General features: G+C 41.4%; 1 protein-coding gene across 3 annotated transcripts in view; it reads right to left on the reverse strand.

Annotated features, from left to right (window-relative positions):
- PDS5B (PDS5 cohesin associated factor B) overlaps positions 1 to 22,168 on the reverse strand; it is a 263,572-nt gene that overhangs the window by 140,440 nt on the left and 100,964 nt on the right. For all 3 annotated transcript variants that reach the window (XM_054015327.1, XM_054015328.1, XM_054015326.1), the window contains exon 7: positions 2,912 to 2,992. In XM_054015327.1, the coding sequence (XP_053871302.1) occupies positions 2,912 to 2,992 (81 nt within the window). The remainder of the gene's footprint in view (positions 1 to 2,911; positions 2,993 to 22,168) is intronic.

Below are 22,168 nucleotides of genomic sequence, written 5' to 3' on the forward strand. Positions count from 1 at the left end.
GTTGGATTACTGAAGACCAAACTGAACAGCCTCAATATACCAGGAATTAGCTTCACCAGTATACATTGCATTTGGCACCAAGAAGCCCTGTGTAGTAAAAGTCTACAAATGAAGGAAGTTATGGATGTAGTTAAAACCGTTAATTTTATACGTGCATGAGGGCTGAATCACAGACACTTCACTTCTTTTCTAGCAAGTATGGACAGCAAATACGGGGAACTCCTGTATCACACTCAAGTTAGACGGCTGAGTCATGGAAACGTTTTCAAGCTTTTTTGCACTTAAAGAGCTTGATTCCTTCATGAAAATGAAAAACAAGGAGGTTCCACAGCTTGCTGATTCCACTTTTATCTGCAACCTTGCTTTTCTAACAGATGTAACTGACCACCTGAATGCACTGAACTTGAAGCTTCAGGGTAGAAAACAGGTGATAACACAGATGTATGACAGTGTTAAGTCATTCAAAGTCAAGCTTACTTTGTGGGGGAAACAGCTGACTGCTGGCAATTTGGTCCATTTCTCAACTCTGAACTCCTTAGGAAAAGTTGAACCCAAATCCTTAGAAATGATATCTGCATATTCTTTCGACTTATACAAAAAGTTTGGTGTGTGGTTTAAAGATTTCAAGGCACATGAACCACATTTTCAACTTTTTTCCTCACCATTTGCTGTGGAAATTGACAATGTTGCAGAGGAACTGCAGATGGAGTTAGAGGAGCTTCAGTGTGATACCATTTTGAAGCAGAAGTATACATAATCTTCATGGAAGAGAAAAACTATATAGTTTTTCTCTTCCATGAAGATTAACAAATCTGTGTTATGGTCAAGGCTCACTGATGAGCATTTGAAAGCAACACAGATTGGTTTCGTCTCAGGATATCAAACCTAATATTGATGCTCTGGTTGATGCAAAACGCTGCCAGCTAAATGGCCAAAAACGGAATGACTGTCAAAATTAGCACTGACTTTCCGCATTACAGTTTTAAAAAAAGTTAATAAATAGACTTTTTATAGCATATTATATTACTCTTCATTTTTACTATACTTTTGTATCATCATATGAAAAGGTTTCAGTGATGTGGCCCTCAGGCCAATGTACTAGTCCTCATGTGGCCCTTGCGGTGATTTGAGTTTCAGATCCCTGGATTACCATATCTGGCACGTAAATAACTCGCAATGCCAGCTACAAAAGTGCCATGCAAATGCCTGTTCTCACTTTCAGGTGACATTGTAAATAAGAAGAGGGCAGCATTATCTCCTGTAAATGTAAACAAACTTGTTTGTCTTAGCGATTGGCTGAAGAAGTAGGACTGAGTGGACTTGTAGGTTCTGAAGTTTTACATTGTTTTGTTTTTGAGTGCAGTTATGTAACCAAAAAAAAAAAATCTACATTTGTAAGTTGCACTTTCATGACAAAGATTGTGCTACAATACTTGTATGAGGTGAACTGAAAAATACTATTTCTTTTACTTATTTTTACAGTGCAAATATTTGTATTCAAAAATAATATGCACTTCAATTTCAATTACAACACAGAATACAATACATATGAAAATGTAGAAAAACATCCAAAATATATAATAAATTTCCATTGGTATTCTATTGTTTAACAGTGCGATTAAAATGGTGATTAATTTTTTTGAGTTAATCACGTGAGTTAACTGCGATTAATCGACAGCCCTAATCCAGAACCAATTTTTTTTTCTAGCAGGAGCTTTCTGGAATGTATTCCACTGAAAGGCCAGAGAGACTGGTCTGAAGGTGGGACTTGCATACACCGACATGCCAGAGGTTGAGGGTGCACAAATGAGCAACTGAGAAAGGAGATGTTCAGTCCTATTAGCAACAGTGTCCAGTACCACAACCTTTAGTCTTTCCAGAAATCAAGTTTTCTAAGAGGAACCTGAGCTATCATCTGACTGTCACAGATGACGGGACAGTTCTATTTTAATCATTATTATGGGTTAGATCAGACCAGTGAAGAAATTATGCAAGAAGCTGCTATACTTACTGACACTGACTACATATCAATGCTAGTTTGTTATATTAAATTACCATCCCCCTTGTTTAACTGGGATAAGTCCCTGACACCAGATCAACTGTAAAAAACTTTCATTCCATTCATATACACACAAACCGTGTGTGTGTGTGTGTGTGTGTGTGTGTGTGTGTGTGTGTGTGTGTATATACATACGCACACACAAAAACAACCTCCTTTGATTTCCATTTTAGAACACTGAACCTAAAAGAAACATAGACCATCAACTCCCTAGTTACTGGTATTAGGTCTTGCCTACACCAACTTGCAATTAAGTCCCACAGTATGATAGAACACCTCTCCAGCAATGCAGCATAATCTAATAGGCAAGACACTGGACTGGAAGTCAGAGACCTTGCTTCTATTCCTAGCTCTGCCACTGACCTGCTGTGCCACCTTGGGCATGTTGCTTCATCTCTCTGGGCCTCTATTTCCCCTCCCACACTTTGCCTTGTCTATTTATATTGTTAGCTCTTTGTGACAGGGACTGTGTCTCACTACGTATCTGTACAGAACCTAACTGAATGTGACTAACATGAATGGGACCTCTAGGTGCTATCCTAATACAAAATGATGATGATAATGAAAGCACACTTCGGTTTTGCAACTGGGTCAGGAAATTGTAACTGAGTACCTCAAATTTGGTAATGGCTTTGGTAATTCCCAAAAACAATTGAGTATTAGATTTTAAGGGCAATATGATATGGTATTTTTAATGCAGCAGATCTTCTCCATCATATAAGAGTTCCAAATTATTAATCTTAAAAACTACCTAACCTACAACAAAATTAATAACTACCAATAAATTACTCAGCTCTTTTAAAGTTTCTTTTTTTCACCCATGTGTTTAATCACTTGCAAATCTTGACTTACGTTAGTAATGTACGGTTCAATAGCTTGAGCTGTCCTCTTTAGTAAAGCCTTTGCCAAGTCATATGCTTGCTTGTTTAAATTCTGAAAAACATAAATAGCAAACTTTGATCCACACAATCTTAAATATAGAATTTAAGAATCTTGAAATTAACATGTACTAATAAATAATGAACCCCCTTGAATCCCTCAGTAGTTAAAGGGATGCTGTCAGATCAAAGTTGGTCCAAAATTTAGGTTTTGTAAAACAGAGCTTGGAAACTTAATGAACCTAATAGACAGTGGTGAATGCGGCATTTTCCCAGAGAAATTCAGAAGCATGAACAATCAATTCTCACAGAAACTAAAATTTTATATTTTTTTAATTAAGTTTATCGCCATTATGGTTTTGAAGATAACCTTCCAAATATGACCCAACATGGATGGAATCGGTGCTGCCTGTCTTCCTGATCTATAAACCAACAGCCAAAGTGCCTACATCTGCTGCTGTTCCTCATGGCTCTTTTGCTGCTTGGGGAAAGCTGTGCTCCACAGCATATACTGGCACTGGAGTTAGTCATGTGAGAGACACCCAAAAATGGAAGCCGGTGAGAGGCAGAACAGCAGATGCCTGGTGGCTGCAAGGGTAGAAGGTATCTATGTGGGAGGGGTATATAGCAAAGAGATCACAGCCTCACTCTCCTATAGGGGTATGCAGCATAGAGAGGACAGCCTCGCTCTCCTACAGATGCAGACTCTGGATGACTAGGGAGAGAACAAAACCAAACCTTTTTTCCCTTCTACAACAAGAAGAGGTTGGTGAATACAAATATTCCAAGAAGCATTTTGGTAGGGATCTTGGCACACTTTCCTCTTCTGCGATCTAAAGAGTTGGGTTTTGTTTCTCACTATGGTATTGCCCATAAAACACATCAATGGTGGGCTTCCCCTGCCTTTCCCACCACTTATCTCTTGTATCAATCTCTAACTAGTATGTAAGTTTTTCAATCCCTGTTGCAAAACTAATTTTTCAATAATTTCAGGAGCAGCAGACCAAAAAACATTCTCCTGCAGTATTTGCAACACCAAAATTGCAGTACTACTTTAGTGCAATGAAATTTTCTTTTAAAATTACCCTTTAAGGTTAAGCAAACAAATGTGAAACTGAAAACTTCAACTGTAAAAAAATCAAATGCTCAGTTCTGGTAATCTAGTGTTATTGGTAATAAGTAAAAAACTGAGTAACCTGAAAGAACCCTATATAAGATAATATGAAGTTATTTTTATATTCTATTTAAAAGAAAAAAAATAGTTGTAAAGTATGATCTGTATAGAAATCATAACACAATTGGGTTAGAATGGATCGCAAAGGTCATCTAGTCTAAGTCCCTGCCAAGATACAGGATTTGTTGTTTCTCAACCATCGAAGACATAGCTATCCAGCCTCTTTTTGAAAACCTTTACTGAAGGAGATTCCATGACTTCCCTAGGTAGTTTGTGTAGTATAGTAACATTGCTACATATGACAGGATATTCTTCATTTTACTCTAAATGTTTTCTAAATTATTCCTAAACAGCATGCATTATCAGAAACAACTTACCTGAAAATGGTTTGCTTAATTTCTACGCAGCTATTTTAATGCACACAGGGAGAAATACATCCTTAAATTTGTAATACCCCTCTACCCTTAAACTTTCCAACCCTAAAACTTGACCAGAAGGTTCCAATCTGAGGGATGGGAGCAAAGAAAGACATTTTTAGTTGTAATAGTACAAGAAAAACACGCCATTAGTAAGTAAAAATATTAAATCAGTCAACATGAAGGAAAAATCTGAAGACTGAAAAAAAATTTTTGAATATTTATTGGACTCAAGATTTGAGTCACTGCTTAAGTTCCCTCTAAGCTGCACAGCCACGCAGCAGTCTATTAAGCGCCTCTCCCCCAGCCCTGGACCTACCGCAGCAGTGAGAGGTGCCCCTCCCCCGGCCCCAACCCAACCCAGCCCAGCCAGTATCGGGTTTATAATGGTGCCAGGCTCACGATCAGCAGGGGCCCCGCCAGCCTGGTGTTCCACCTTCACTTGTGCTACGTCCCAGCAGCCGCTGTGCTGGCTCCTCTCCTCTCTGGCCCCTCCCTGGTGCTCCTCTAGGCCCGAAGGCCCAGGGCATCACCCAACCTCCCACCCCCCACCCCCGTCCACTCGCTCCTGAGGGCTCCTCTCTCTGCCCTCTGTCACTGGCAGGCAGCAGCCACCGGCTACCTACCAGTGATCTGGGGTGGGGGGGAACAGCAGCCCCGGAAAGGAGCCCACAGCCACTGCTGCACCGTCACTGATGGACAGACCACTGCTTCGGGCTCCCCGGGGAGCCCAAAGCCACAGACCATCACCAGTGGCCCGGACTACAGACAGACCTGCTGTGGCCGGGGGAGAGGAGCCCCTCCCCAGCCTCCAACCCAGCCCAGGAGCTGCCCAGGCCAGGGGAGAAGCACTTATCCTGCGGCTCCAGCCGCAGAGCTGCCGCAGCAGAGAGAGGCACCTCTCCCCACCCCAGCCCAGGTGCTGCTGTAGGGAGAGAGAGCTGGGGGGAATCTTCTCTCCCCCTGCTGTAGCCGTAGGGCAGCCTGCACCCCAATCCCCTCATCTCCAGCCCCACCCTGGAGCCCTCACACCCCACCCCCTAACCCTCTTCCCCAGCCCTGAGCCCCTTCCTACACTCCGAACCCCTCGGCTCCACCCCCGCCACATTAATTTTCTTATGTGCACAAATATGGAGGTGATGTGTCTCATCACCTCCATATTGGTGCACATAACAAAATTCATTCTGCACATGCATGGGAAAAATTAGAGGGAACACTGGCCACTAGAAGCATATACAAATTCTCATCCTGAACAATTATTCAGTGTTTTCATAGAACCTGATCATGGAAAAGACTTGAAACAATAACTGATCTACAACTATCTTCACTTTTTTTTCTTGAGAGAGAGGGACATAAAACTGCCATATTTAGCACCTGAACCCAGACGGCAAGGGGAAATATACTACATACAATGAACAAAAAAAATCAATCACTGGAGACACGAAGTCATAGTTAGCAAATAAAACCCAGAATGAGCAGATGAAGTCAAGATATGATTTAATATGCTCTTGAAGATTCTAAAACAATTAAAGAGTATAGTAACTCAATTCTCTTGTTTTTAAAGAAGGACTTGGGTAATGTAAAAAAAAAAAAAACCTTTTTTTTTAAACCACCCACTGTTGTCAAAGGGTTATCTCACCAATGTCACAATGAAGAGACAAGTCACTCCTCTAGAAATGTTCATTTAGCAGTAATGGGGAGGAAACTTTAAACTGTATTCAAGAATTGCAGATCATACAATTTTCCACTTTCCAAAAACAAAATTTATTAAAAAACTTGACAAGTATTTTTTGAAAGATGTAGTAACTTGCATTTTTTAAATTTATATTTAATGGACGCGAGACATAAGGAAAGCCATTAACACCCAAAGAGACATAGCAGTAATAATGGACAGCAAATTACATTATAGTTTGCAACATGATGCGGCAGCAGTTACAAATAATAACAGTAGTAATACAAGACTGCGGGCAGCATACGTAGAAACCTCACATCATGGAGCAAGTAACAGCTTCTGTCCAGTGAAAACAAACACTGAACACTGCGTTCAAGGTCTGGACACCTTTACCCAAAACGATCAACACAAATTAAAGGGAGTTCAGAAAAAAAGCAACAAAAATTAGAGTACTTGAAGGAACGACTCTAGGTAAAATAAAAACAGCTAAATATGTATAGTTTGACAAAGCAAGTGTTTAATAGGGCTGTGCTAACGGACCATGAACATTTGAAAGGTATAAAACAAGTAAGAGGAGAAATTATTTAGGGTGATACAAGCAGGAAAAGCTGTAAGTGACAGAAGGAAGTTAAGAAAGGGAAAATGATAGTGAGATCATCAGGCTGTGAAATAATGTCCCAAAAGGTGATGGAAATCCTACTATTTGAAGCATTTAAAACCAGACTTCACAAAGAGTAGCCCAAGTGTACTGTTGGGAGCAATCATGCTCTAGCAACAGGACAGACCAACACTAATAAGGCCTTTCGTTCTTAATTTCCATGATCTGATGCATGGTTCTAATTATGAAAGTTATTTTACAGAATCATCTAAACACTCTAAAGTGGGTAATTATACCAATTTCTTCCCCATCTATAATGAAATGCAACAGAACTCTATAGTATGATCCTTTATGCACTACAGCAGAGATTGGCAACCTTTGGCAAGCAGCCCATCAGGGTAAGCCACCCTGGCGGGCGTGTCGGTTTGTTTACCTGCCGCATCCACAGGTTCGGCCAATTGCGGCTCCCACTGGCCGCGGTTTGCTGCTCCAGGCCAATGGGGGCGGCGGGAAGTAGTGGCCAGCACATCCCTTGGCCTGCGCCGCTTCCCGCAGCCCCCATTGGCCTGGAGCGGCAAACCGCGGCCAGTGGGAGCCACGATTGGCCAAACCTGTGGACATGGCAGGCAAACAAACCAGCTCGGCCATGTGCCAAAGGTTGCCGATCCCTGCACTACAGCTTGTCACTGTTGGCAAGGGTATCTAGCAGTCAACCCAATGAAATCCTTTATTGGCCTAAAAAGGGGAGGCAGTCAATGGTAACTAGGTGCCAAGGAGTTTCTGAAAATCCCACTAGGTACATTATCTGCATCTTTAGATGCCTAAATACCTTTGAAAAATGTTCCTTTGTGCTTTAGCTAGTAAATTTTATGACTATTTCACACTGTGCACCAAAAGCACTATAAATACAGCACAAGAAATAACAAAACATATGTTTTAAAGAAAAGCTTAGACCCATTAATACACGTGAGACAAAAGCAAGATGCGATGAATTCAAAAGTGTAAGTGGCTTCAGGGGAGGTGGCGACAAATAGGAGAAAATAGGATGTAGGGAGCAAAGAGCAAAAACAACACCACCACACACCACTTGATTTTAACAAATCCATAAAACCAAAATGCAAGATATTACTCTGTGGAATATGTGGATAACTACTGAATAATTTTCAAGTTTTCCCTTGTCTTTCATCCCTTGGTGTTAGTTGGTACAAACACCACAGAATACTTGCAAGAAGAAAAACTACTGAACTCCCCACATGAAAAGAAAAGCTACATCTTCATATCAAGTTAAAAAAACTTCTATCAGATTGTTCATTATTGCAAGAGACTACTTATTCTATTAAGAGTTTGCTCTTTTTACCTAGTTATTAATTGGTCTGTTTTTCCTGACACACATTTTCATATTACAGAGTATTTTGCTAATGCTTAACATTCTTTGGCATCTCATATTCACTCCGAGAATCATTTCACCTATCTCCACTTTTTGTAACATCATGACGTTTGACATTATTTAATCTTTATATTAAGTAGCTGCAGAGGACTCAAATAAGTCTATTGTTCTATACACCATGCAGAAAGGTAGACATGGTCCCTGTCAAAAAGAGCATAAAATCTTAGAAATCTTGCCATGTTCAGGTTTTCTCTTTCAGCACTTGTGGTAAAGACATGCTTCTTTTTCTGCATCAAAGCACTTTTTTCTTGCATTGATTGCTACAAGCCTAGTGGGAATGCTGTAGAATGGAGACAGTTCTCCCTGCAATTCTATAATTTAAAATTAGTAGAAGATAAAATTGCACACTTATTCACACACTATTTCACTAAAGTATCAGAGGTGTAGCCGTGTTAGTCTGAATCTGTAAAAAGCAACAGAGGGTCCTGTGGCACCTTTGAGGCTAACAGAAGTATTGGGAGCATAAGTTTTCGTGGGTAAGAACCTCACTTCTTCAGATGCAAGACTTGTTGCTATTTCACTAAAGAGAACCAATACCATATAGTACACTAAGGACTAGCATCTGAAGGCATTGTTCATGTCACATCTCTCAATTTCCCCTACAATTTTAGTGAAATATTATCCATGAGAAATTTCTTCATAATCTATATGTTGCAAAAGCCACCAAGAGATTTAATAATTCAAAAGCTAGTGCAAAGATTAGGAGGCATACTAAAAATGCAGGAAAGCCACTAGATACCAAGAACATTGCTGACTCTGCCTGATCTGCATTCTTAAACATATTACTGAGCTTTAGATTTTCAGGAATCAGCTTACTTTCAAAATCCCTGACAAATATATCCAGAGAACTGACATATCTGAAAACTGAGCACTTAAAAAAAAAAAAAAAAAAAAAAGGAAGAATTTATTTTTAATCAAGATGTGTATCTTATTGAGCAGCTATTTGCCAGTTTTATGACCATCACTTGTCATGTCATGTTTAAATATGAACTGCGTTCTATGGGGAGCAGGGAAGAGGTTTACAATTTTGTGAGGCACCTAGCACGTTGCTGGATGTTTTAAAAGATGTATAAATAAATTTGTTTTCACCTCTTCTCCACTACTTGGTCAGAAAAGACCGTATGGTTGCCCCCCTCAATGATGTGTCTGTCATACACACACAGAATTTTGAGACACTTGTGGGTCCTCCTATGTTCTCCTTGAGCTTCCCCACTTTGATTTCTCCCAAGATGAAAAAAATTAGCTCTACCCCATTTAAGAGGTTTGTGTTGTTTTCCTGTAAAAACAGCTTCCCTCCTGGATCAGTGTTTGTACCAACTGACAAAATTACAGAACACAGCCAAACAGCTGCCTCTCACCCTGTATGGGTACATAATCTTAAAATACGAATTAACGCTAAAATACTAACAAAGAATTAAATCTAACGCTAACTGAGTAACACAAACTATTTACAACAGACTAAACAACCAGAGTTTAAAACAGAAATAAAGGACCACTAAAGTATTCTGACTCTAACCTAAGGCTATGGTTGAAGGAACTGAGTGGCAGGTGGTTCACTACGCCCCTTTATGCCCTCGGGGGAGAGGGAGATGGCCTGAGAGCACGTGCAGACCATCAGGAGACTGCTAGCAAGAAGAAAGTTTCGATCTCCAGTGCTAGGGAGCATACAATATCATGACTGGAAGACAGACAACCACACGAAGAACTAAACTGTAGAGACAGTCAAAACACAGCAATTAGCTCCCTTATTCTTTAGGCTGAGGTACCATCTACCAAAAAAACATGCCCCTTACTTTAAAACATGTCCCTAGACTAAAAAATGAAACCAAACTTATTACAGACTTGCTATCTATGTGTACTTGTAATGGTTCTCACTCAGGGTTTGGTATGGAAGCATGGCCTAGTGGTCAAAGCTGCAACTTGTGACCAGCAGGGGGGTTGTGGGGAGGGGAGCCTGGGCCCTCCCACTCCACTGAGCTCTGACCCAGGGCCCTCTGGACTACCGGTAGTCTGGCAACCGAAGCCACAAAGGCTGCCCTCCCTGGGCCACTTCCTCTCGTCACCGCACCACCCAAGTCAGCTTAGTTCACAACTTTCCCCTGTTGGGGAAGTCCAAATCAAATAAATAAAAGGGGATTACCAGTGTCCAGAGTCCACAGGCCGGGGGTACTTCTCTTCTCTGATTGTTTCTGGGGTGAGTCCTCCCTTTCCTCAGGGAGGGCCCTTTTTGGGCAGCTGTGTCAGACTCTAGGCTTCCCTGGGCTCTATGCTACTGGAGCTGTGGGCTGCCAGTCTGCTCCTTTCCAGCTCTGTCACCCAAATGAGCTGTTTACCTGTCTTAATTCCTCCACCAGATGGAGCATTTGCAGCAGCTGTGGCTGGGCCCAAAATAATCCCTTAACCCCTTGTTGCCCACTGTGGGGTGTGAACACTCCAAACCCTTATAGAAATACCTGGTATCTCCACTTATTCTTTTTTTTTTTTCGGGGGGGGGGGGGGGGGGAAGGAGGAGAAGAGGAGAGAAAGGCTGGAAAAGAAATGGACATGAACCAAAGATCTTTTTGATGGCTACCCTAACAGCCCAGGAGCTTCCCCTGAACTAATTAGAGCACATGATCCATGGTCTCAACACTCCCAAAAGCCCTTGAAAGCTTTTTAAGTTATCAGGTGGGAAGGTTACTACAGGAACCACTAATTATGTCTGAATACACTTTGAGGGGAAATAAGACAGTAACTGACAGGAGCAGGACAAACTGAAGTGAAGATATTGTGAAAGTGACTGGTCAAATAGTGTCAACTGACCACCTATTATTTTACTATGGTCAAATACCCCTGATGTAAGCAGCAGCCTTCCTTTTTGATTGCATCATGATGCCACTGATAGCAAGGCTACTTAAACGTATTTATCACACACTAATGTCACCTGTTGGGAAAAAGGTGAACTAACTGAAAGTTGAGTATCTCAATTGGCTGGAATCTTCTAGAACAACCACTGTATGTACATACATCTTTATTTGTATACCGAGCCATCAGTTTACATCATGGTTCACAAAGCACATTAAACAAGTTAAAAGACATGATCCCTGTGCCCCTCAGAGCTTACAAAACTGGCAAAACAAACATACAGAAATTAACTCAGAAGGGAACTGGAGAAAGGAGATAAGGGTTCAGATCATAGAATATCAGGGTTGGAAGGGACCTCAAAAGGTCATCTAGTCCAATCCCCTGCTCAAAGCAGGACCAATTTCCAGACAGATTTTTACCCCAGTTCCCTAAATGGCCCCCTCAAGGACTGAACTCACAACCCTGGGTTTAGCAGACCAATGCTCAAACCACTGAGCTATCCCTCCCCCAAGGTTCAGTCATTAAACCTTCTCCCACAACACAAAGAACAGATGCACAGCTATTAAACCTCTCCCTTAAACAAAAGTATCACAGCTGTTCACCCCTCAACACTTCCCCCAGTCTCAAAAACAAACAACCCACATTAAATGCATATAAATACACTTCCACTTCTCCCCTCTCGACAACCCCCACCCACCCCTATCCCCAGTGAAACCTTGCAGATATGCAATGTTCTATGCTAATGAGAGGGGTGACACCACATGTCTGCAGAAGTCCTTCCCTTCATGCTCAATTTCCCCTCCTGCTGTTGCTGCTGATTCCATTTTTCTGAATTAAAATAACTCCGCTGAAAATAACTTGTTTTTTTAAATTAGACATAAGTATCTAAGGCTAAGCCTAACCCTACGGGAGACCATAAATTCTTTACTTTTTTTTTTTTTGGTCACTTGTTACTGTTCTGATAAATTAGTGGTTTAAAATATTTGCACATTTGTGACATTTAACCAGGCAATTGACTATTTTTGGACCATCCTAACATATTCCCTCTCCCTCTGAGAACAAAAGATGCAATGTAGGTCTTCTGTAAGATGGGTCCAAGCTCTCTCTCTAGAAAGTTATAGGTGAGGCCCATTCTAAAATAGCTCTAACTCATGTTGAGGCTGCAGAAGCTACAGAGGTGCAGAAGAAACCTCAATTTTGTCTTAAAATTTTTTAAATAGCCTATTTGTAGCTCTATTGGAGAGAAAAAGTTCTCTAGGATAGTGACCAAGCTATTCTTCATTGGCAAGACAAATCAGTACTGACCTTTGAATAAAAACATTCTACATGGAGCCAGCCAAACATGTGGAGTCTTCTCTCCTTATCTGGGCATTCCCCCCTACTTTCTCTGACCGCTTGAAATACTGAACATAAATACCAAAGCTTTTTTTATTATTATTATTATTTTCAGAAATATTTTCGCTGTTTCAATTTTCATTTCCCCCTTTATTTGTTCCTTCGTAGGATGAACTACCCGGCTTTTTAACACAGTTCAAAACACTTTAGGGAGAAATAACCTGCTAAATATTTTGTCCTCTAATGATCAGGAGCAAATTCAGAACCTTCTCTTTTTGCTAATGACAAATAGAAGGCGAGTATTAATCTCTTTTTAATAAAATTGGATTTCTTTACTTTTGGGTGTTTAGAGAGAGATGTAAATAACTGAAATTAACTCTTACTGCCCTCCTGGATCAAATATTCTTCCAAATAAAATAGTCTAGTTTTCATTTTGGCCTTTTAGCTTCTAACTTTTGGAAGGGGCTGCAATTTTACTCTGATAATCAAGGATACAAGGATTGAATATGCATCTGAGTGCCAACAGTGACCTTATCTTTACAAAGCACTAAATTAAAATATTCCATAATCCTGTCTTTTTGCAGATATTTTAAGAGCCTGATTTAAAAAAAATCTTGCTAAGGTGCCTCCAAGGGAAGAGTTAATTATGAGTAAACTCCTGACAAAGAGCCAATTTAGGAATTTAAATAAATTGCCAATGTTGCTGTCTTTTTGAAAGTAAACGTGCTTACGCTCTACGATATGGGATCCCAGTAATCACCGTTACTACTGATGGAGACAGAATAATCTGGCAAGTGCTTGAGGAAATGAAGATATAGTATGATTGTTTAGGTTCTGCCCCTGCTCAGTCTGGCTGGAGACAAATATTACCTACAGGTAGGAATGGAAAACTCAGATGAGATTGAGAAAAGGGATATTTTTTATTATGCTTTTGCACTGCAATGCCAGAAATGGGGCAGACCTGGTTTATGTTCTGGCTCCCATATCAACAGAACCATCCTCTAAATTCCAGTTGTACAATCATTCTAACTGAGTACGTCAGAGCAAGATAGAACAGATTAAATTTTAGATTCCACACTGAGTTTTCAGTACTAGCAGTTTAAAAGTGTTACTTACCCCAAAACTTATTAATTATATTTATTATGATAATGCCTGTGAAGGAGTGTACTAGCCTTTAACTGTTAACCAGGAGTTCACACCCTAGATATAATTAGACTCCCTGCTCCCCTTAAGACTGACTTACTGTTTAAATAAGAGGTAGCTGGCTGGTTGTGGGGATAGAGACTGGAAGATCCACAGCTAGCATGGGGATCTCTGACCAGCTAGCTACCTGAAGGCTGGCCTGACCAGACAGACTTTTGTTTTGGATTCTTAACTTTTGGAGTTCTGAACATGGGCCTTGTGATAAGGGTCTGTTGAGATATCTGAGTCTACAAATTTACCCTAATTCTAAAAACTGTAAAAAGTGAAAGTTAGTTCATAAACTGTCACAATGGCCTGTTATATAAAATTGTTTAAGAACAGATGTAAGGAGGAGACTGACAATTCAAATAGAAAGGAAGGGTTTTACTGATACCACTCATGGACTGTGTTAAAATTATGACTGGTAAACAAGAGAAGCAGAGGACCACAAATCAATGAACCAAAATTGGTGTGATGGAAATTAGACCTATTGAGATATGCCTACACTGAAATTAAACACCCAAGGCTGGCCTGTCTCAGCTGACTCAGGCTCACTGGGCTCAGACGACAGGTGTGTTTAGCTGCAGTTTAGACATTCAGGCTTGGGCTGGAGCCCAAGCTGTGGGACACCACAAGGGAGGATCCTAGAGCCTGGGCTCCAGCCAAAACCCAAACTTCTGCACTGCAAGTAAACTCCCCCATAGCCCAAGCTCCATGAGCCCTAGTCAGTTGATATGGGTCAGTCACGGGTGTTTAACTGCAGTGCAGACATACCCTCAATGAACAATTAGAGGACTGACTATTCCACTCAAAAAGAACAGGAGTACTTGTGGCACCTTGGAGACTAACAAATTTATTAGAGCATAAGCTTTCGTGGACTACGGCCCACTTCTTCGGATGCATATAGCTATATATAGCATATGCATATATATGCATATAGAAGTGTGCTGTAGTCCACGAAAGCTTATGCTCTAATAAATTTGTTAGTCTTTAAGGTGCCACAAGTACTCCTGTTCTTTTTGAGGATACAACTGTCAAAAAAGGGGGTGTTGTCAAAAGAGGTTTTTTCTCCCTTCTAAAAGCTTTTTCCAGATAAAGGGAAAGGGAACAAAGGATACTGTTAAAACGAAAGCCTTATTTAATACTTATTTCAAATTCTCTGGTTTTTTTTTTTTTTTTCTTTTATGCATCTTCAAGCACATTTGTTGGCAAGCAGTTGGGAAAAACAAGGCATAACGGCAATGCCACACCTAGCCACAAGGAGGCACGTGGGGTGGCCCAGTCATTTACAGGGCCTATGGGTCAACTAAGAACTGGGCCACAGGGACACATTGTGCTAGGTACTATGCAAACATGGAATAAGTCATAACCCCTGTCCAGATGAGTTCACAATCAAAATAGACAAGACAAAGGGGTAGGGAATATATAACAAAAGCAGAGTGAACCAGCATGATGTGTCAAATGTCATGTTAGCTTTCACTTATGTATTTATTTAAATCCTTTCAATGGGATGTTAGGAGGACATTAGCTAGATCATGGAAAGGGAGTGCAAGGGGATGGAGCACACAGCTAACTTACACAGTGAGGAAAACATTCAGTGTGAAAATGCATAAAGTACTTGGACGACATTATCAGTTTCCATCCCTACGCCTGAACTGCATGCGGGCAGCTGCTCTACTGGCATCAGACATTCATATTTTATAAGGCTAGAAGGGACCATTGTGATCATCTAGTCTGGTCTCCTGCATAACTCAGGCCACAGACTTTCTCTGAATTAATTCGTGTTTGAACTAGAGCATATCTTTTAGAAAGACAACAAAACCTGATTTTAAATTTGCCAGTAATCCAGAATCCACGACCACCCTTCGTAAATTGTCCCAATGGTTAATTAATCTCACTGTTAAAAATGTAGGCCTTATTTCTAGGGCTGTTGATTAATTGCAGTTAACTCACGCGATTAATTTTTTTTAATCAGTTTTAATCACACTGTTAAACAGAATACTAATTGAAATGTATTAAATATTTTTGGATGTTTTTCTACATTTTCACATCTATTGATTTCAATTACAATACAGAATACAAAGTATACAGTGTTCATTTTTCCACAAATATTTGCACTGCAAAAATGATAAAACATTATTTTTCAATTCATCTCATACAAGTACTGTAATGCAATCTCTTGATCGTGAAAGTGCAACTTAAAAATGTAGATTTTATTGTGTTACATAATTACACTCAAAAACAAAACAATGCAAAACCTTAGAGCCTACGAGTCCACCCAGTCCTATTTCTTGTTCAGCCAATCACTCAGACAAACAGTTTTGTTTACATTTGCAGGAGATAATGCTGCCCGCTTCTTGTTCACAATGTCACCTGAAAGTGAGAACAGAGGTTTGCATGGCACTGTTGTAGCTGGCGTCAAGATATTTACATGCCAGATGCATTAAAGATTCATATGTCCCTTCCTGCTTCAACCACCATTCCAGATAACATGCATCCACGCTGATGACGAGTTCTGTTAGATAACAATCCAAAGCAGTGCAGACCGACGCATGTCCATTTTCATCAGCTGAGTCAGATGCCACCAGCAGAAGGTTGATTTTCTTGTCTAGTCAAAGCATGAAGGGGCATACAAATGTTTAGCGCATCTGGCATGTAAATACCTTACAATGCCAGCTACAACAGTGCCATGCAAACATCTGTTCTCACTTTCAAGTGGCACTGTGAACATGAGGAGGGCAGCATTATCTCCTGCAAATGTAAACAAACTTGTTTCTCTGAGCGATTAGCTGAACAAGAAGAAGTAGGACTGAGTGGACTTGTAGGCTCTAAAGTTTTACATTGTTTTGTTTTTGAATGCCCTTGTTATTTTGTACATAATTCTACATTTGTAAGTTCAACTTTCATGATAAAGAGATTGTACTACAGCAGTGGGTCTCATTTTTTTTTTTACTGGTGACCCCCTTTCACACAGCAAGCCCCTGAATGTGACATCCCCAATAAGTTAAACACACTTTTTTATATATTTAACACCATTATAAATCCTGGAGGCAAGCGGGGTTTAGGGGTGGAGGCTGACAGCTCGTGACCCCCCATGTAATAACCTCGTGACCCCATGCGGGGTACGACCCCAGTTTGAGAACCCCTGTACTACAGTACTTGCATTGGGAGAATGAAAAAAAACTATTTTGTTTTTTACAATGCAAATATTTGTAATAAAAAATAAATATAAAGTGAGCATTGTACACTTTGTATTCTGTTATAATTGAAATCAATTTGAAAATGTAAAAAACATCCACAAATATTTAAATAGATGGTATTCTATTATTGTTTAACAATGCAATTAATCGCGCAATTGAGATTAATTTTTTTAATCGCTTGATAGCCCTACTTATTTCCAGTCTTAATTTGTCTAGGTTCAATTTCCAGCCACCGGATCATGCTATACCTTCCTCTGCTACACTGAAGAATCTTCTATCAAAATATCATTCCCTGTGTGGGTATTTCTAGACTGATCAAGTCACTCCTTAACTTTTTCTTTTTTAATTTAAATAGTTAGAGCTTGTCTCACACTACGAGAGATGTTTTCCAATCCTTTAATCATTCTCTTGCTTCTTGTCTGAACCCTTTCCAATTTAGCAACATCCTTCTTGAACTGTGGACATCAGACCTGGACACAGTATTCTAACATTAGTCGCACAAGTGCCAAACACAAAGGTAATATCTTTCTATGCCTACTCGAGAGTCCGCTGTTTATACATCTAAGGATCCCTTAGCACTTCTGGCCAGAGCATTGCACTGGAAGCTCATGTTCAGCTGATTATGCACCATGATGTCCAAATCGTTTTCACAGTCACTGCTTCCCAGGGTAGAGGCCTCCGTTCTGTAAGGCTGACATTCTTTGTTCCTAGATATGAGAGTTTATATTTGGTCATATTAAAACACACATTGTTTGCTTGGACCCAGCTTACAGAACAATCAGGATGACTTGGTATCAGTGAACTATCCTCTTCATTATTTACCATGTCCCCAACCTTTGGCTCATTGGCAAACTTTATCAGTAGTTATTTTATATTTTCTTCCAGGTTACTGATGTATTGAATTTTATTGGGCCAAGAGCCAATCCCTGCAGGACCCCACAAGAAATACCTGCTCCATGAGTCCCTATTTAGTTACATTTTGAGACTTATAAATTAATCAGTTTTTAATCCTGTCAGTCTCTGGCTGAGGACCTTATAGTTTCTTTGCCAAAATCCATATGGCTAGGGGGCCAGGTGGGAGGGAAGGGACATGCTACATGGTCATAGTGCCCACAGAGGGGTGTTTCCATTGCACAGTTCTTGGGGTGCTGGGAGAGGATTACCCCCAGCTAGGCCCCATTTTCCCCTAGTGCAGCAAAACCATTGTTTGCAGCTGCTGAGCCTGCTTTTAAGCTAAGCTGAGCCAGTAAATTCTGGATGTCACCGAGACACTGAAGCTTGAGACAAACTCCACTGTGCCATTTTACAGGGTCAGTTTCTCAGAGGCCAACAGCCTAATATGGTGGTGTGTAAACCTTCCTGACCTGGTGTTTCTTCCAGGTCTAAATTTTAGTTCTGCAAACATACTGCTAATGGTATTAGTAGACATGAGCAGTAATAAGATTTTCTGTTTTGCGGGGAAAACAAATAAGTTTTTGAAAAAAATTCATTCTGTAGAAGAACAAAAATGAAAAATTTCTTATCTGGGAATTCTCTTTTATGCAGCCTCTCTCCAAATTCATTACTAATAAGTTAATGCCCCCCCACCCTGTGGAACTGGGAGTGGCACAGTGTTGTTGCTGCAGGATCTAAGACTAAGCTCCACCCTTCAGCTCAGGCCACCAGAAAAGTTTTCCATAGCAGTAGAAACACTCCAACTTATTAACATTAAGACAACCTGAGAGTGTATTAAACATATATTGCCTTGAGGTTAATTTAAGTCTCACTCTAGAGAAAAATTTCAAATTTATATTCTCGTCATTTACCAGATTATCAGCGTGGGCTGAATTTGGAGAGAAGCTACTGACAAAGTTATCGGGTAAGAAATTTCTGAATCTGTTGCAGTTTGTATACTCATTCATTACTCATGGGAAGTAGCTAGAAGTGAATCCCAGAAGTAGGAGTGGAAAGGATAAGCAGAGTTTAATTATTATAGTAGAATAATAGAAGGAACAGAAACCTCCCCTACATAAAGCAAGAACTTTTTAAACTTAGAAGTTTAAACTGCAGAGAGATGGCAACTTACTTTGCAAATCTTCCTCTAATGAGGCTCATACACTCCCCCCCCCCCCCCCCCAGTGCCTCCTGGGCCTTCTGTGAATATTTTCCCCATATGCCTAGCATGCCAACTCATGCCAGATCTTTACATTTTGCCTGCAGCAACTTTGAGGCACTGAGGCCTTGGCAGGTTGGATACAATAAGATGAACAGAGTACAATTGGCATATTTACTCAGTAAGCTTGAGATGTATCTTCAGAGCTCTAGGAATGCCAATTAATGCCACAACCTTCCAAGGGTTAGCAAAAACTTATGGGAGAATTATTTCCCAAGAACAGTGAAAAAAGAAACTTTGCTTGAACAGAAAGGTTTCTGGAGCTAGAAGAATAAGCTTTTCCTCATGATAAAAGCAGTGTAGTTCTTCTTTGATTACACTTAACACTTGGAAAATGGAGAATACAATGTACCTGTCTACAAAATACTGGTATGTTTGGTAACCACTTTCCTAAGGTACTTGTTTGCTGGACTCCAAACAAACCTTCTGGAGAAACTAGCATAGGTGAAATCACCAGAAAAAATAGCTACTGAACTGTATAGCAACTGATGTTCTTAGAGACGTTTTGTGCACATATACATTCCACTGTAAGTGTATAAGTGCCTAATTCATTCAAGTCCTAGACTTTTGCCAGCAGTACCACTAGGTGGCACACGCAACTCTGCCCTCTTTGTGAAAAGGGGCATGCTACCTCCCTCTCTACTGCTTCACTCTGAAATCTAATACACAAAGTAGCAGGAAAGGTGGGAGGATTGTAAAAATGTATATGTGCATAATACATCTAAAACATAGTTACTTAGGTAAATAACCTTTTTTTCCCCCATTGAGTGATTGTGCAAATATACATTTCCCTGTAGGTGACTCCCCAGCAGTTGGCTTACAAGTGACTTCTGATTACTTGAAAAGAGACTGCAGCATTGACTTGCCAAAATTGGTATCATCCCAGGAAGTCTGAGTGATAGCATAGCATCTGACAACCATTTTGCTGGCTTGCAAACATCCACTATAAGTATATTACTCAAGAAAGCTGATGAAGTGGTATGAGCCCTAATAGAATGGGCCATTATTTTCAGAGGAGAAACCTCTTCTAGATTATAGCAGATTTTGATACAGTCAGAAATCCAGTGAAATATATGCTGACTGCCCTTTATCCTTTCAGCAAGGGGTACAAAAGTCTAGGATACAATCTGAAAAATTTCGTGTGGTCCAGGTAAAAGGAGAGAGCCTTCCGAATGTCCAAAGTTTGAAGCCTCTCCATCTTTGCTAGAATGAGGTTTCAGAAATAATATTCGGAGATGAAAGGTCTGATTGAGGTAGAATGCAGATACAACCTTCAGCATATACGATGGGAAACCATGTCTTTGTTAAATGTCATAAAAGGGAGTCAGCTTATGGTGCTTGTAGCTCCAATACCCTTCTCGCTGAATTCATTGCTACCAGAAACAGTTTTTATTTACAGCAACAATAGGGAAATTATTGCTAAAGGCTTGAAGGCAGAATCAATTAAACAAGACAATACTTCAGGTCCCTTGAGGAGATGTATGAAAGACCATTTAAAAATCTATATCCAAGTTATTTGAAAAACTGAAAACTCATCTATGGTAGATGTAGCTTCCAACTCCAAGATACATGTTCCTAGAACTCAGCACTGGACTCGGTACCGGAGTCCAGATCGGGTACTGTCCAATGAGGTGGCCAATCCCTTTTTCAGAGGTCATAGAATAGGAGCACCAGGATTGTAGGAAACCCCCACGGGTTCCGAAAGGGCTGCTGCATTGGCATAGGCCCAGTGACCACTATGCCAAGCACTTGATGGCACTCCAGTGCCTGGATCAATGGCAAGGTAGGGATGACTGGAGGAGTGGTAGGACTGATTCCCTGGAGGAGGAGTCAGTTTGACGACCACAAAAAAGTAATTCCCACTAGTGCCACATACCAGGGCCGAGGCGTGGAAGCCTGCGTCGGGGCCAACATAGTTGGTTTCCCCTTAGACAGTACCACAGGGCCTGGTACAGGCCAATAACTGGTGGCCACACATTCTCTCCTGCCTGCTGGCACCGATACCACCAACTCCTATACTGCAAGTGACTGACGTGATAGCAGGTCCCAGGCAGAAGCAATGCCTCTGGTGCGGACAGCACTGCAATAGCGCTGGTACCACACTGTTCCTCGGGCTAAGTTCCCTCTAAGCTGCGTGGCCACACAGTCACATGGCAGCCTATTAAGTGCCGTGCAGACACTCAGGGCTGCAGCGGGGAGAGGAACCTCTCCTCCAGCCTGAACCCAGCCCCGGCCTGCTGGGCCAAGGGAGAGCCGCCTATCCTGTGGTCCCACCCAGCCCCGGAGCTGCCATGGAGGAAAGAGGCGTCTCTTCCCTCCAGCCCAGGTGCTGCTGCAGGGAGAGAGAGCTGGGCGGAGTTCTCTCCCCACTGTAGCCCTGAAGCAACCTGCACCCCAAACCCCTCATCCCCAGCCCCACCCCATAGCCTGCACCCCCACCTGGAGTCCTTGCCCCCCCCAACCCTCTGCCCCAGCCCTGAACCCCCTCCCACACTCTGAACCCCTCGGCCCCTTCCCCGCAACATTTTGTTATGTGCACCAATATGGAGGTGATGTGTCATACATCACCTCCATATTGGTGCTCATAACAAAATTCATTCCACACATGCATGGGAAAAGTTAGAGGGAACAAAACTGCCCTCTGGTGCCAAAGGTTCAGCAAATGTCTCAACACTGCCTATATACGGACTGGGGTCAACGACACCAACTGCTGCGATGCTGGGATGGAGGAGTGGCCTGACTTAGGTTGCACTCCTCTCTTCTCCCCAGGCCAGGCCTTCTTTGGTGTCGGGGCACAACCCTTCCTGGCCGGCTGCTTCTTATGCCTCTTCCTCAGCACTGGGGATGGTGAACAGTGCCATGACTCTCGCCCGGCAGGAGGAGTGCTCCTCACAAATGCCGAAGTGCTTGGTGCCAAGTCCAAACAGCTCACCTCAGAGGAAGTTCTCAGTGCCGCTTCCATAAGCGTCAACTTCAACCTGGCCTCCCAGTCCTCCTTCGTACGGGTTTAAAGTCTCTGCAAATCTGACAGTAATCCCCAATGTGAGCCTCATCCAAGCACTTCAGGCAACTAGAGTGCAGGTCACTCAAGGGCATAGCCTTGTCACAGGAGACACAGGGCTTGAAGCCCAGTAACTGAGGCATGCCTCAGTACCAGGTACGGACAAAACTCCGCTAACGAATGGAGAAAAACAAACTATACTAATGAAGA

Source organism: Malaclemys terrapin, chromosome 1 (assembly GCF_027887155.1).
Source record: "Malaclemys terrapin pileata isolate rMalTer1 chromosome 1, rMalTer1.hap1, whole genome shotgun sequence".
NCBI lineage: Eukaryota > Metazoa > Chordata > Testudines > Emydidae > Malaclemys > Malaclemys terrapin.